This window comes from Mus pahari, chromosome X (assembly GCF_900095145.1).
Source record: "Mus pahari chromosome X, PAHARI_EIJ_v1.1, whole genome shotgun sequence".
In the NCBI taxonomy this organism is placed as follows: Eukaryota; Metazoa; Chordata; class Mammalia; order Rodentia; family Muridae; genus Mus; species Mus pahari.
In genome coordinates, this window is record NC_034613.1 from 12,940,540 (window position 1) to 12,956,201 (window position 15,662).

At 47.9% G+C, this 15,662-nt stretch overlaps 1 protein-coding gene and 1 pseudogene across 3 annotated transcripts; both read left to right on the forward strand.

Annotated features, from left to right (window-relative positions):
• The first annotated feature begins 431 nt into the window (after positions 1-431).
• LOC110314110 lies at positions 432-1,040 on the forward strand (annotated as a pseudogene).
• A 768-nt stretch (positions 1,041-1,808) lies between these two features.
• Cdk16 (cyclin dependent kinase 16) lies at positions 1,809-13,877 on the forward strand. 3 transcript variants are annotated; one of them, XM_021188733.1, is made up of 16 exons: positions 1,809-2,214; positions 7,401-7,608; positions 8,120-8,253; positions 8,353-8,478; positions 8,571-8,627; positions 8,714-8,828; positions 9,592-9,686; positions 9,781-9,843; positions 10,099-10,222; positions 10,443-10,563; positions 10,642-10,739; positions 10,825-10,930; positions 11,012-11,054; positions 11,210-11,300; positions 12,436-12,513; positions 12,594-13,872. In XM_021188733.1, exons 2-16 carry the CDS (start codon positions 7,407-7,409, stop codon positions 12,629-12,631), a joined length of 1,491 nt encoding a protein of 496 aa, XP_021044392.1. In that variant the 5' UTR covers positions 1,809-2,214; positions 7,401-7,406; the 3' UTR covers positions 12,632-13,872. The 3 variants fall into 3 exon arrangements, with proteins under 3 accessions (XP_021044392.1, XP_021044391.1, XP_029390027.1); XM_021188732.1 differs by lacking the exon at positions 1,809-2,214 and adding an exon at positions 2,247-2,658 and having other exon boundaries at positions 12,594-13,877; XM_029534167.1 differs by lacking the exon at positions 1,809-2,214 and adding an exon at positions 2,579-2,658 and having other exon boundaries at positions 13,224-13,871.
• The last annotated feature ends 1,785 nt before the right edge of the window (positions 13,878-15,662 follow it).

Consider the following 15,662-nt stretch of genomic DNA (forward strand, 5'->3'; position numbering starts at 1 on the left):
AAAAAAAAAAAAAGAACAACGAGTATGAAGTCTCAGAGGCACAAATGCCTGCTATAGTCAAGAACTAGGATATTCTCCTGTTGTGAGAGGAAAGGTAGGAGATTAAGTCTGTTAAATGACAGACCCGATGTCTACCCTAGCAAGGACGACTTTCATGGCTGAAGAAGTTCTTGCCAATCACTGACCCATGCTTGAAAATCCTAACTGGGAAAGAAGGCCAACCAAAGGAAGCCCAGAAGAGGCAAGGAAATTCCTGGGTCCAGTGTAAGGAAGTCTCAGGAAGTCTGCAGAACTGTTTGGGATAGATACGGGAAATCGTGTCATTTTCTACAGAGAATGAGAGGTATGCCTAGCAATGTTGGCCGTGTAACAGAACCTAGTAAGAGCGCCCTCGCCACCGCGTCTCTGCTGCTTTTGTGCTCTCCCTCCCTCCCGCCCGCCATGGCCAGCCTTAAGGATCTCGAAGGGAAGTGGCGCCTGATGGAAAGCCACGGCTTTGAGGAGTACATGAAAGAGCTAGGAGTAGGACTGGCTCTTAGGAAGATGGCTGCCATGGCCAAGCCAGACCTGTGATGGCGACAACATAACCGTCAAAACCGAGAGCACGGTGAAGACGACTGTGTTCTCTTGTACCCTGGGACAGAAGTTTGATGAAACTACGGCTGATGGAAGAAAAACTGAGACGGTCTGCACCTTCACAGACGGCGCCCTGGTCCAGCACCAGCAATGGGACGGGAAGGAGAGCACAATAACAAGAAAACTGAAGGATGGGAAGATGATTGTGGAGTGTGTCATGAACAATGCCACCTGCACTCGGGTCTATGAGAAGGTGCAATGAGGGCTCCATCGTCATCCTGGACAGGAGTTAGCTGCCAGAGTGAATATGCTCAATTCAATGAGCGGTCATAAACAACAGATGGCTTCACTTCTTTGGTTTTATTTTTCATGACTGCTGAGTTCTCTTAAACACTTTACAGGGAACTCCATGTCAAACTTGGTTTACCCAGGATCATTCCTTTGGTTAGTAAATAAACGTGTTTGTGCTAAAAAAAAAAAAAAAAAAAAACAGAACCTAGTAAGACTGTAGAGGACAAGATGAGGTAATTGAAAGGTGTCAAGAAAGCCTAACTAGGGCTGGTGAGATGGCTCAGTGGGTAAGAGCACCCAACTGCTCTTCCAAAGGTCCAGAGTTCAAATCCCAGCAACCACATGGTGGCTCATAACCATCCGTAACAAGAACTGACGCCCTCTTCTGGAGTGTCTGAAGATAGCTACAGTGTACTTACATATAATAAATAAATAAATCTAAAAAAAAAAAAAGCCTAACTAGAGGAGCTTGTACCCGAATATTAGAGTGAGGCAGCAAGAAGCTCTGCCCAAGCCAAAGTTCCAAACCTGCACCTTAGTGGAGTCAGCCCCCTCGTAAAGGCCTGTCTTTCCTTCTCAGCCTAGGTTTTACTACACTAAGAAGCTGCAGGAGAATGTGGGAATGGTTAAAGGAGGGACCCGGCTGATTGAGTGGCCTTTGGACCAATTGTCTTACGGGATATTCAGCGATCTCCTGAGAAGCGCTCAGAACAAAAAGGCGAGCCCCGAAAACCAATTAAAAAAAAAAAAAACCGTACAGAGGAGGAGACAAGCTGAAGAGAAAGCTAGATCACGCTTCTTCAGCTTTGCCACGCCCTTCATTCTTGCTCGGCCCTGACGCAGGGAGCAAATCTGATTGGCTGAGCGTCAGTTTTTCAAAAGGGTGGGGCCACATACGTTTCACAGTGGGGAACAAACTAGTGGTAGAGGGTGGGTGGCAGGGCGGGGCTAGATTGTCCTAGCTAAGGTGGGAAAGGCCAATGGTAATCCAGGCCACCTCTCCTAGAAAGTCATTTCGAGCCTTTAAATTCTTGCCTCCCGAGGCACCACAAAGGACTAGAACTGCTTCGCTCACCTGTTCTTTTTCTCCTTGCAAAAGTCTTGTTCACCACCATGGGGATGTACCAAATGAGACTGTAGGGAAAGAAGGTGGTGACTGGCACGCCTGGCTACTGGCTGCTGCTCACTTCGATGCTAGTAGATTTCTAGCAAGATCAAAACTGACTATTAACCCCCCTCTACATCCCCCTGGCGCCGTTCCAGGGCCAACGCCACATTCCCTGCTGGGCACGCAATGGCCGCACCCCCTCCCGCTGCAGAAGGCTCTTTCGGTACACGCAGTCCGAGGTGAGTCTCCTCCTTCCTGCTTCCCCCCCCCCCGCAGCGTGTGCGTGCGCATGCGCGGAGCGCGGCGCGCGCGGCTGTTGGGCCGCTGGCTGGGGGGCTCTGGGATATGCTGCGTCTCCGCTAGCTGTCCGCTGTGAGTCACGAGCCGCCGTGAACACCCGGATTCCAGCGGGCGCTTGCGAGCACGGGGGCATCGCCCGCAGTGGCCAAGCTCATGGCCGGCTGAGCGGGACGCCGCCGCCGCCTCAGCCGCCGCCGCCGCCGCCGCCTCTTCCTCCTCAGCCGGCGGCGGCCCGGGCCCAGCAGCCATGGCCGAAGACTACTGGGACGGGCGCCTGCGGCGAACTGGAGGAAAAGGAGGTCGCGCGGCCTCATCCCGGGCCGCCGCCCCAGGCGCCACCGCGCCGGCCCCGCGGCTCTGAGGTTACTCGCGCGCCCCCTCCGGTGAGCGTGTCCTCAATACTTAGGGCGGGGGGGCTGCTCTTCCTAGAGAGCCAGCCGGACCCTAGGCAGTGCTGGAACAAGACCAAGGGGTTCTGGGCAGCTTGGCTGTCAGGTGCCCCCTCCCCCTCGACTTTCCCAGAATGCACTGGGGGGTCATTTGGGGCCTCCCTGACCTTGGCCCCGCCCTGGGCCCCTGTCCTGGGAGCTGAGGATGGGAAGTGCTGTGGATGCTAAGTAGGAGAAGGGTGATTAAAGGACTCTAGCGTTATGAGAATGGATTGATACAGTAGTGGTGAGAGACTCGGAGTTGCTAAAGGGCTAGGAACATGTAATAAAAAACCTTACGACTTCAGGCCCAGTGTGCTTATGGAAAGGGGTTGCAGGACCAGGAGGGACGTGATGGAGTATAACGGGGTTTGGAGTAAGGACAGTTTCAAAACATTCTAGTGGAAGTTGGAGCTACAGAGAGGCCCAGTGTAAATGGAGAGAGGGTGGTAGAGGTACTACCAGAAGGTGTGCTGATAGACTCATGGTTCCGAGTGTGTGGTGATGAGGGTCAGGATAGTGTTAATACTGTGTTTGTCCACGGAGTTGAGGGTGGCAGCTTCTCTGGGTCCAGGGTGTGTTCATGGAGGAGGTAGTGGAGGGTCCTGGAGATGAGGGTATATAGATGTAATAAAGGTAGTGTGAGACCAGTATATGCCAGTGAAGGCAGAGCTATTTAAGGACCTGAGAGTGTGTGTAATGGGAGAGGGTGGGGAAAGGCCTGTACTACTGGGTATTCGGTGTGTGCATACATGTGTATGGGAGATTGTCAGTAAAGGAAGTATAAAGAACTTTGTGCACACTAAGGGTCAAGATGAGGTGTGAGGGACTGGTGAGATGGCTCAGTGGGTAAGAGCACCCGACTGCTCTTCCAAAGGTCCGGAGTTCAAATCCCAGCAACCACATGGTGGCTCACAACCATCTGTAACAAGATCTGATTCTGGAGTGTCTGAAGACAACTACAGTGTACTTACATATAATAAATAAATAAATAAATCTAAAAAAAAAAAAGATGAGGTGTGAGTTTTCAGAAAGTGCGGGGGCAATACTGTATATGAAGCTCTAGAGCAGTGGTTCTCAACTTGTAGAGGTCGAATATCAAATATCCTGCATATCAGATATTTACATGTTAATTCATCACATCAAAAGTACAGTTATGAAGTAGCAACAAAAAGAATTTTATGGTTGGGGGACACCACAACATGAGGAACTGTAGTAAAGGGTCACAGCATTAGGAAGGTTGAGAACCACTGTTCTAAAGGCTGCTACGGTGAGGTTAGATAGATACAGACACTTAAATGTATGCTATTAGGGGAAGAGCACAAAGTAAAATATGCTGATGTACATCAAAACACTTTTTTTCTGTCCGTGGGCCACTGAAGTGTGTTGATTTGAGGAGTGCTACAGAAGTAGAAGTTTTTTGGGGGTGGGGGGGTGAGGGGTGGAGAATCTAGTGGATAGTGAAAGGAACAGAGCTATGAAGGAAATCAATTGTGAACCAAAAAAATAGTGGTAGGAGTGGTTGGTTGAAGCAGGGAATAGGAATAGGTAATGGTGTGCCAAAGTGAATTGGCGTCATGAACTGAGGTATATGTTATTAGGGGTTAGGGTCAAATGGAGGAGCTGCATTCACTAATGAGGTTCAGTCTGATACAGAGTAGTGCATTTCTCCCCGGAGACTAGGGCTAAGGAGGGTTCAAGGTATGCTGATAGAGAGGACTGGGTATGTGCTAGTCAGGGTCAAGATACAATGAAGATTTATCTTGTGCTGAGAGAAGGAACTGTGTAGTGAAAGTACAAGAATGTATGTTAACAGTGGTCATAACTCTGAAGGTGAGGGCTAAAGAGGTGGTTCAGCTGTTAGGAGCATGTACTGCTCTTCCAGAGGACCTGGGTTTAGATGCCTGCATGCACATCAAGAGACCCATAACTGTGAAGGGACCTAAGTGTGAACAAAACTGGTCAGGGATTGTATAAGATTCACAATGTACTAAGGATTCAGAGACATGTGAAGGTCTAGAGAACGCTAATTTGGGTCAGCCATAGCACACCCTGAGTGCATGTTAAGGAGGATCAGAATCCGTAGGGGACACTATTGGAAAGACAGTGCTAGAGAGAGGCTAACAAACATCTAGGCTAGGAAGGGACTCAACGTGAAGGTGGTAGGAGTTACTTAAAAGAGGCAAATATATGCCAATAGAGTTGAAGGCAAGGTTTTGAGTGCTGAAGGGAGTTAGAAGTAAAAAGAGAAGTTGTGAATGTTATTACGAGTTAGTAAGTATTAAGGGCCTTCTTAGGGGTCTAGTGTGTGCTTTTAGAGGTCAGGACAGAATGGAGCATGTGTAAGTATGGTAGTATGGCAACTGTGTGCTCAGTATTTGGAGTTAATCGTCAGTGTCCTTGGTATGAGAGTAGCCTGAGGACTGGTGAGTATGTCTGAGGGGTGCCAAGAAGGACAAATACCATGTAACATCCTATCTCCTGATTCTTGCTCCTTCACTTGTTCTGAAGTTTATAAGCTCAGAAAACTGAAATTATGGTATTTAAGTTTTGCTGCTCATAAATGTTTAAGTGTATATATTTTTAGGAGTCTGTCCTCCTTGAAATGTTGGATAATACCCTGTCTTCTTAAAATCCTCCAAAAGATGAATTCTGGGAAATGTCCATTCATTGAGGGTTCCAGTTAGATTTATGGCTCCCTCTCTATCCCTTATTTACCTAGCCCTTTCCCTTAACACTTGACACCACATACAGTATAACTGGGTATGAGTGTCATATGGGGACAAAAGGAAGTCTTGGGAACTGGCCACTTTCTAGGCCCAGATCTAGTGTTTGTCCCCAAGGTCAGGATTTTTTGGCATTGTCCTGGGTTCTCTGTGGGTGGATCTTACTCTTATCTATCTGAGATTTCTTCTGCTAAACTGGCTCTGCCTTCCCTTCTAGTGAAGAAGGGCAGAAGTGGGAGTGGGAGCTGCTGGGGTAAGCATTTTGTTTCAAGGTAACAAGTGACCCATTTCTTTTGAATTCATCCCCAGCCTTATCCTCAACCTGGATTCTAGCTATACTTGGGCCCTGGGCCATCTCAGGCCCTGCTGTGAGTACAGATGGCTCCTGAGCTAGGTCTTTCCCCCTCCTTGCTGGCCCAGAGCCCAGGAGGAAGCAGAAGAATGCCGACCTAAACCTTTTGGTGGCCCCATTCCCACCAACAGCCCATTTAGGTCATCTTGTTTTTGATTCTAGCATCCCTAGGTGTCTTCTTTATAGTAGTCTGTGTCTGGGACTTAACCTCAATAAAGTTTAGTCCTAGGCTCTCAGCCCCTTAATTGGCTACTTCTGTATGTACTTTTTGATATCAGCCATTATTCCAGGTTCTCAGGATAGAGCAGTGGCCTAAATGTCCAGAAATCTACCTTGGTAAAGCAAATCTTCTAGTTGTGGTGGTGAGAAGACAGACAGTAAAAAGGAAAGAAACCAATAAGTAGATGGTGTTATTTTTATTTCTGAGGCAGTTGTAAGATCTGAGGGACACATTAGAAAGGTGAAGGAGCTCAAGATGGCTGAGTCTTTAAATAGGGTTATTCATAGAAGCCTCATGGAAAAGGTGATATTTGAACAATGGACTAGCGAGGATAGGGGTAAGATATTTTCCAATCTGGGAAGCAACCTGTGTACAGATCCTAAGGTAGAAACTATTGGGTGTGGTGAGGCTACAGGGGTAATAGGGGCAAATGGGGTATATAAGACACATGGGCATGGGGCTAGAGAGATGGCTCAGTGTTTAAGAGCACTAACTGCTCTTCCACAGGTCCTGAGTTAATTCTCAGCAACCATATGGTGGCTCACAACCATCTATAATGGGATCTGATACCCTCTTCTGGTGTATCTGAAGACAGCTACAGTGTATCACATACATGAAATAAATAAATCTTTTCTCTAAAAAACAAAAAAGACACATGGGCCATATGAGGACTACAATATTTATTTGGGATGATAAGGAAGATGTGGTGTTTTCTCTAGGAGAAAAGGAATATGATCTAGTTTTGTAAAGACCTGGGTTTGGACCCCGTGGGTCCCAACCCTATAAAACTTGTCTAGCAGCTCTGAGGATAGCTGGTGTACTGAGATACCCTCCTCACCCCTCTGCTAACTATCCAATGGTTCGGCCTGGACAGTCCTCCCCCCATATGATAGAAAAGTGGGATGACCCATTTGTCACCATGACAGTGGTTGCTGAGGGAGGTGAGAGGGTCCCTGTGGGCCACAGGGAGCATTCTGCCTGGCAGTTGGGGGCAATGTGGGGCTGGTGTCAGCGGAACATGCCATTCTATGGGCGTACCCAGGCCCTTGTTACTAGTCCTCCAGCTCTGACTGAACCCCTTGTCCCAACTGTGGCTGTGGCTGTCACTGCTGCTGCACCTGGGGATAGTTGCTGTGGAGTCTTGTGCTCCCACAGTGAGACTATTGCCGTAGAGACCAACAACCTACTGAGTGGACCCTTACCCTCAGCTAGCCACCCAAGTCTTAGTACTCAGGTAGGCTACTTAGGGGTAGGCCAACAATGACAAAGGATATGTAGTGATTGAGCACTGACATGTTCATGTTGGCATCCCTCTCTGGGTTGCTGGGGTCTTTAAGGCATTCCTGATGATCAAGCAGTCACTAATGTGGTCCCTATTTCTATTCATGTCCCTGTTCAGGTCGCCATGGATCGGATGAAGAAGATCAAACGGCAGCTGTCAATGACACTCCGAGGGGGCCGAGGCATAGATAAGACCAATGGTGTCCCTGAGCAGATAGGCCTGGATGAGAGTGGTGGCGGTGGTGGCAGTGACCTTGGAGAAGCTCCCACCCGTATTGCCCCTGGGGAGCTTCGCTCTGTTCGGGGCCCACTCAGCTCTGCACCAGGTGGGTCTACTTTGATCATTCTTTCTCTCTGTCCCAGCTCCCAGATTCTGCCTCTCAGACTCTTGTCATTTTCCTTAGACTCTTGTTTTCATTTTCCCTCCTTCCCTGTCATCCATTTCCAACACACACAGTCTGTACTTCCTTGACTATATTCAGTCCTCAGGATGGGGAAGACTGCCTTGACCATTCAGCTGCCCCAAGGCTCTCTGCCTTTTTCCTACACTCTGTTGGTGGCTCTCGGTCTCATTGAATCTGCCTTCTTAGGACTCTTGGCAATGCCTGCCACCCCTAGCCTTCTGACCCAGAGGTAGCTACCATCTCAGCTCATCTCTGTTGGAGTACTCCACTAGGTGACCACATTCCCTCCATATCTGTCCTAGGTCTACCTGGGTTTCCCAGTCTGCTCTAGGGGCCATGTACACAAATGGATACAATGAAGAAATATATTGTATTGGGGGAAAGAGAGTGTTCTTGACTCCAAAGGCCTGGCCTTTCCCTCTCCCCACCCCAGAGATTGTACACGAGGACATGAAGATGGGATCTGATGGGGAGAGTGACCAGGCTTCAGCCACATCATCAGATGAGGTGCAGTCTCCAGTGAGAGTGCGCATGCGCAACCACCCTCCACGCAAGATCTCCACTGAGGTGCTTGATCTCTGTCCCAGTGTTGGAAGAGTTGGAAAATAGGGTTATGTTTGGGGAGGTAGAGCTTATGATCCTTCTTTCCTTCATCTTGGCTGCTAGGACATCAACAAACGCCTGTCACTACCAGCTGACATACGGCTGCCTGAGGGCTACCTTGAGAAGCTGACCCTCAATAGCCCCATCTTTGATAAGCCTCTTAGCCGGCGCCTCCGCCGTGTCAGCTTGGTAAGTATCTTCTTTTGTCCTGTATACCACCTATCCCACTTTCCCGGTTCCCCTCTGCAACCCTGCTTCAACATACCTCTTTTGCCCCACAGTCTGAGATTGGCTTTGGAAAACTGGAGACCTACATCAAGCTAGACAAGCTGGGTGAGGTAAGACAGTTAAAAGGACTGTGGTAATGATGGGGGACAGTATGAACTCCATGTAACCTCACAGCATCTCTGCTGCTATACTCCAGGGTACCTATGCCACTGTCTACAAAGGCAAAAGCAAGCTTACAGACAACCTTGTAGCACTTAAGGAGATCAGACTGGAGCACGAAGAAGGGGCACCCTGTACTGCTATCCGGGAAGGTACGGACCCCCACCCTAGACTTTCTTTTTTTTTTCTGAGGCAGGATTTCTCTGTGTAGCCCTGGCTGTCCTGGAACTCACTCTGTAGACCAGGCTGGCCTCGAGCTCAGAAATCTGCCTGCCTCTGCCTCCCAAGTGCTGGGATTAAAGGCGTGCGCCACCATTGCCTGGCACACCCCAGACTTTCTTGATTGCATGCCACATACTTCTACTCTCTATGGTGAGTGAGGACAGAGACTGGGGTTTTTCTGACCTCTCCTCACTTGTACAACACTGTGGCCTTCATGAGAATGCCTACTGTCTACATACCCAGGTAATAAGGTAATTAGGAAGCTGAATGGATTAAGGAAGGTAAATTATGGTATTTGCTTTCATTTTTCAAGCACTCCTTAAGGTGTTCAGAAATCACAGGAAGTAGATTTGAATTACACAGAAAATGAATACAAATTTCAGCTCGTGTACTTAGGTTTAGAACAAGGCCCCTTCCCAGAAAGCAAAAGCAGATTATGAAAATACAGTGTCACATGAAGTTGGAGCTGTAGTCCCGAGCTCTTGCTTAATACTCTTGTCTAAGCCTTCTTTTCTACACGTGGACCCTGGAGACACACCTAATTCTTAGTATAGGGTAAATCAGAGCTAGGTGCTTTGAGGCATTACCCTAAACTGCACATGGGAAGAAGGAAACCCTTAAGTTCATATCTATCTGGTCCTTATTCTGAGAATGGGGCCCTCACTCTTCTCTTCTTTTCCGTGCTTTCTACAGTATCCCTGCTTAAGGACCTCAAGCATGCCAACATCGTCACACTACATGACATTATCCACACAGAGAAGTCCCTCACACTTGTCTTTGAATACTTGGTAAGATTGGATAGCAGTTGGACACAGGGAAGTGGGAAAATGGCCAAGAGCCATAGTATGTGACTTGTTCCTGCACTACCTCTTTTGTCCTCAGGACAAGGACCTGAAGCAGTACCTGGATGACTGTGGAAATGTCATCAACATGCACAATGTGAAAGTGGGTGTGGGACAGAAAGCAAAAGGCAGGAGGGGGCCCCTACTCACCCACACACTGCACAGTTCTCCCAGAAACAGCTTTTTCTTGTATGATGTTTTTGCTGGGAGCCATTGGAGGGTATTGGGAGCCTATCATCTTTTGTGTGATAAGACATTGGGCTCAGTGTCTGTTTGGGAGGGAACGTTGCCTGCCTGCTGCCAGGGAATTTGATAGTGGATATCTTTTGACTTTTGCCTGCCATTCCTGGGTCTCTAGCTGTTCCTGTTCCAGTTGCTCCGTGGCCTGGCCTACTGCCACAGGCAGAAGGTGCTACACCGAGACCTCAAGCCCCAGAACCTACTCATCAACGAGAGGGGAGAGCTCAAACTGGCAGATTTTGGTACCACCAGCCTCTCCCTTCTTCCCATTGACTCCTCAGCATTATTCTCTAAGTAACCCAATTCCCTATGACCACCCAGTCTCTTTCCCCTTCAGCCTCTCCAGACATTAACTATGGCAGGCATTCTTATCCCCAGTTATACTTTATTCTAGGCTTTGCCCACAACCTCCTTATTCCAGTTGCTCCTTTTTTTTTTTTTTTTTTTTTTTTTGTCTCTCAGGCCTGGCTCGTGCCAAGTCAATTCCTACTAAAACATACTCCAACGAAGTGGTGACACTGTGGTACCGGCCCCCTGACATCCTACTTGGGTCCACAGACTACTCTACCCAAATTGACATGTGGTGAGGCGAGGTGGAAGTATGGAAGGGGGTGGCTTTTCCAGCCAACTCCCCTATATTTATGGTATCTTTCCTTCCCAGGGGTGTAGGCTGCATCTTCTATGAGATGGCCACAGGCCGGCCCCTCTTCCCAGGCTCCACAGTGGAAGAACAGCTGCACTTCATCTTCCGCATCTTGGGTGAGGAGAAAGTGTGTTCCTAAGGAGCTGTAGGGATAAGCAGGGAAGACCTGAGATGTGCAGGGTAACTTGTATTCCTTACTAGGAACCCCAACTGAGGAGACATGGCCAGGTATCCTGTCCAATGAGGAGTTTAGAACATACAACTACCCCAAGTACCGAGCCGAGGCCCTTCTGAGCCATGCACCCCGGTGAGGCTGGTGGGTAGGTGGGCATTAGGGGCCAGAGTGTCTGAACTCAGTATAAAGCACATCCCTTTACCTTTGTGTTAGACTTGATAGCGATGGAGCTGACCTCCTCACCAAGCTGCTGCAGGTAAAACCATCTTCAGAGGCCAACCTTAACAGGGATGGGGTTCCAGGAATAGGTAAATGGGAACTTCCCCAAGGGCAGGCTCTGAGGAAGGTAGGTAAAGAGACCTATGTGTTGAGATACCAGTATACTAATACACTGTCTTCTGCCTAATTCAGTTTGAGGGTCGCAATCGGATCTCTGCTGAGGATGCCATGAAACATCCATTCTTTCTCAGCTTGGGGGAGCGGATCCACAAACTTCCTGACAGTGAGTGGGAATGGGTTCAAGTTGGGACATTGTGGAACAGAGCCATTGGAACCTAGGGTGCTGGTTTGTGCCATACCTGAGGGAACATCCTCATGTACATGTGTCAGGTTATATTTATTAGGAAAGAATTTTGTTTTCATCTTGGATTCCTTTTACTTTTTATGAAAATTTTCATATAGTACATATAGATACAATATCCAAAAAAGTGTACACCACAGTTTTTGCAAACTGAACACCCATATAACTTTCACACAGTTCAAAACGAATGGTAGAAGTTCCCCTATAGCTTCCTTATATATACTGTCTTTAGCATTCCAGGCCCTTTCCTGGAATGAGAAATAGCAGGGAGCTTTAGATTTGGGGGATTTGGGGTTTGTTTGGAGGATTCTTTTAAGTTAGAGTTATGTTAGGTAGTCCTGGCTTGTGGTGGTATGGCTTCTTGAGACAAATATTCCTGTGAATCAGGTAAACCTTGGGCTTTCTATGTAGTTTAGGATGATGTCGAACTTCTGATCCTTCCAACACCTCCTAAGTGCTAGGATCGATAGGTGCATGTCACTACACCTGTGGTGTGCTATGTTGCCTAGGCTAGCCTGGAACTTGTAACAATCCTCCTGTCTCAGACACCTAAGAACTTTCAAATTATTGGCATGAGTCACTATGCCTGTAATTTAAAAAGTATTTCATCCTAGGCATGCTGGTGCACACCTTTAATCCTAGCACATGGAAGACAGAGGTAGGCGCATTTCTGTGAAATCAAGGGCAGCTAAGTCTACATAGTGAGTTCCAGGAGAGCCAGGGTTATAGAGACCATATCTCAAAAAAAAAAAAAAAAAAGGTTCATGACACCAAATAATTGAGCTCACCTTTGATATCTACCCACAGAATTAATAATTAAATCCCAAACCACCACCTATTGTATGGATTTGTGAGTAGTATTTATATTAGCATCATATATCATACTTGATAAACTTAGTACTTTTTGTCTTGTCCAGCAGTATTCCATGTCCCATTTTCCTTAGTTATAGGCAGTGTGACAGAAGAAAGTCAAGCTTCTCAAAAGAAGAAGCAACTTATGCCATGTGGGGTTTGTACCCATAGGTCATCCCCCACTTACATACCTCTTTATTTATAGCTACTTCCATATTTGCACTAAAGGAGGTACAGCTACAAAAGGAGGCCAACATTCGGTCCACTTGTATGCCTGACTCAGGTAAGTGTGGCCCTCTTGTCTTGCTCTATCCACCTACCTGCTTGCCCACTCACAGCCATTCACTCTGCTTTCCCCTGCAGGCAGGCCAGCTTTCCGTGTGGTGGATACCGAGTTCTAAGCCAAGTTTTAAGCCACAGACCAAGGCCCCAGCAGGCAGCGGCTGGAGGGATGCCACACCCCTTACAGGGCAGCCCCCATCTGCAATCCTCCCTGCTTGTTGCCTGCTTACCTGCCTGAGCCACACTACCCTGCCAACTTGTCCCCTGCCACGTGCCCAAACACCGAACCACTGGCCTGGCCTGTCAACCATTGGCCTGTCAACCCAACCATTGGCCTGTCTGCTGGGTGCTAACAAAGCTCTCACCACTACTTTGCTTGATGTGTCTGTCTCTGTCTTGGTAGTTGCTGGTGAACAGAATGGCCATGCCAGCTTTCCACACTAAGGCTAGGCCTTCCCCTCTTCATCACACTCTCTCCCAGGACCACTACCCCATGGCCAGCCAGGAATTTGGAGCTAGCCCAGGCCAGGCTCTTAATTGACTTTGACTAGAAGGTAGTGAGTGATGCCTTGGGTCTGAGCATCCTCTGCCTGCTTGCCACCTGTCCCACTTGCCTCTGTTGTATGGGCCTTTTTTGTTAGTTTCTTTTATTGTATTTTTTATTATTTTAAATGAGGTTCTCACTTTTTAATGCAATATCTCTGTATACAGACTGGTTGGGCGCTACTCCCTGAGTGTGGCTCTCCTACAGTATTTTGTGCAATGAAGTCCCACTCCCAGCCTTTGAGAGGTAGGGACCCAGACCCTATTCAGATCCTGACCATCACTATACCCTGGGATTGGCTATGGGAAAGCATGCCTCAGCCACTCACCTTCCTCCCCTACCTAGTGTCCCCAGCTATAGGGGGACCTGAGAACTACCAGAGACTGGGAGATGGACATGGTGGGGGCTACTTTTTCCCTCCTTTAGTCCCGTAGCCAGGGCCTCTTTCCTTCTCAGGGTCTTCCCCAGCCCAGCTCTGCCTAGCCCTCCTGCCCTGTCCTACTCGGTGCTGTTGAGTAGGGGCTCTGCCAGGAATTGACCAGCTTAGTAAGGAGCCATATAATATGTATATGTGCACAAGCAGGGGGACATGTGCGAGCTTGTGCCCAATTGTTACACCCCAGTCCCTGGGAGGGTAAGGCAGGCCAAGGACAGTCTCCTGGATGTATGGTTTACTCCCTTTCCTCCACCTTAAGCCTTGGGACCCTTAAGCGGGGTGGGAGGGCAAGGGAGGGTGCCCTCCTAGTGGGGTTTGGGGGGATTGGGTTCCTGAATGCACCATAATCGCTGTATGAAATATTAAAAAAAGTCTAAAGTTCAAAGTCTGGTTATAAATCATCAAAAAGGCAAGGGGGCTCAAGCTATGGTGATTACTGGGACCTTCATGAATTCATACCTGGTCCCATCAACTAAGAACATTGGGAAAGAGTTGGCTGGAAGTATGGTGGGACTGGGAGAATAAAGACTTTGGAGGAATTGCACTTAGAATGATAGGATGAGTTGAAGCAGTAGGGTGGACTTAATTGTGTTAATGGGAATCATGCACTGAGCACAGATGAGTTAGATTTATCTCGTAGACAAGCCTGAAAGGATGGAGACAGGAAATGTATAAGAAAGTTGTTTGAAGAAAGTTGGAAGGACCAGTAGATCTAGAGTGGTATGAGGCAGAAAGGTCCAGTCTGACACTATGAAGAGGTCAGTTGAAGAGAGAATGAAAGTAAAGTAGGGTTTTGACCACTTCAAGGAATCTAGTAGACTTAGAAAAGTTCAAGAGTGAGGCCATAGAGCCAGAAGTTTGGGCTGGTTTCTAAAAATCCTGGAAGTCATCAGCATGGTGAAGTTTGCAACAACCCAAACTTGGGAGATGGTTCATTTAGTAACACGCTTGCTATTCAAGCTTGAAAACCTGAATTCAGGTCACCACCACTCATTTAAAGGCTTAAAGGTGATGCATACTTTGTTTTGTTTTTTGTTTTTCGAGACAGGGTTTCTCTGTGTAGCCTTGGCTGTCCTGGAACTTACTTTGTAGACCAGGCTGGCCTCAAACTCAGAAATCCGCCTGCCTCTGCCTCCCAAGTGCTGGGATTAAAGGCATGCGCCACTGCGCCCGGCGTGATGCATGCTTTTAATTCCAGCACTCGAGAGGCAGGGACAGGTGGATCTCTGAATTTGAGGCCAGTCTGGTATACAGAGTTCCAGGATAGCCAGAGCTACACAGAAAAGATCATGTCTTGAAAAACAACTGGGGGCCGGGGGGGGGGGGGCATTTGTAATCTCAGTACTGTGGAGTGGAGTCAGCAGGATCCCTGGAGCTTCCTGGTCAGCCATTGTAAAGAATTGGTGAACTCCAAGTTCAGAGAGAGACCTTGTCTCAAAAAAGATGGAGAGCAATTGAGGTTGACAGCATATGTTGACTTCTGGCCTCCACTTAGTTTCCTCTTTCCATGAATCCCACCATTTTAGGAAGAGCCAAGAAAAGACTTGCAGACAAAAAAAGGGGGATGGACAGGGCCAGGCAAATACAAGTATTAGTAAGGCTAAGTGGTTGTTTATGGAAGTACAGCAGTGGTGACCTAATAAACCTCTTAATCACTGTGTCCTTGTAAACACTTTAAGTCTCAATTGGAAACTACAATGTGCAATGTGCCACAATGTCTGTCTAGTCCTAGGGTTGAAAAAATAGGACAGCCTACTTTTGGTGGTGGCTCATGCCTTTAATCCCAGTACTTGGGAAGCAGAGGCAGGCAGATGTCCAAATTCAAGTGCAGCCTTGTCTACAGAGTGAGATCCAGGACAGCTACTGCTACACAGAGAAGTCCAGTCTCAAAAAAAAAAAAAAAAGCACATCTTCCCATTCCTGTCAGTCTTTCAGTTTTGTAATGGATAGGATGTCCACAAATTCCTCAGCAGACTTCTTATGTCCTAGAAGGTGAAGAAACCAGCTTTAAGGATTGGGGGAGGGGCAAGCTAAGTGGGGAGAAACAGACTGGAATGAAGGAAGTCAGTTCACGTGGATTTAAAGAGCAATTATCTGCTTGTGCCAAACTCCATTTCTACACTAGTCTTTGGGGTCAGGGATCAAATTAAATTTCCTTCAAGGCTCATAC

What these genes read in the sequence shown, in the direction of transcription:
- Cdk16 (XM_021188733.1), top strand. Translation starts at nt 7,407, where the DNA reads ATGGATCGGATGAAGAAGATCAAACGGCAGCTGTCAATGACACTCCGA. An exon ending in CCCACTCAGCTCTGCACCAG is followed by an intron (nt 7,609 to 8,119) that starts GTGGGTCTACTT and finishes TCCCCACCCCAG; the next exon opens with AGATTGTACACGAGGACATG. An exon ending in GCTCAAACTGGCAGATTTTG is followed by an intron (nt 10,223 to 10,442) that starts GTACCACCAGCC and finishes TTTGTCTCTCAG; the next exon opens with GCCTGGCTCGTGCCAAGTCA.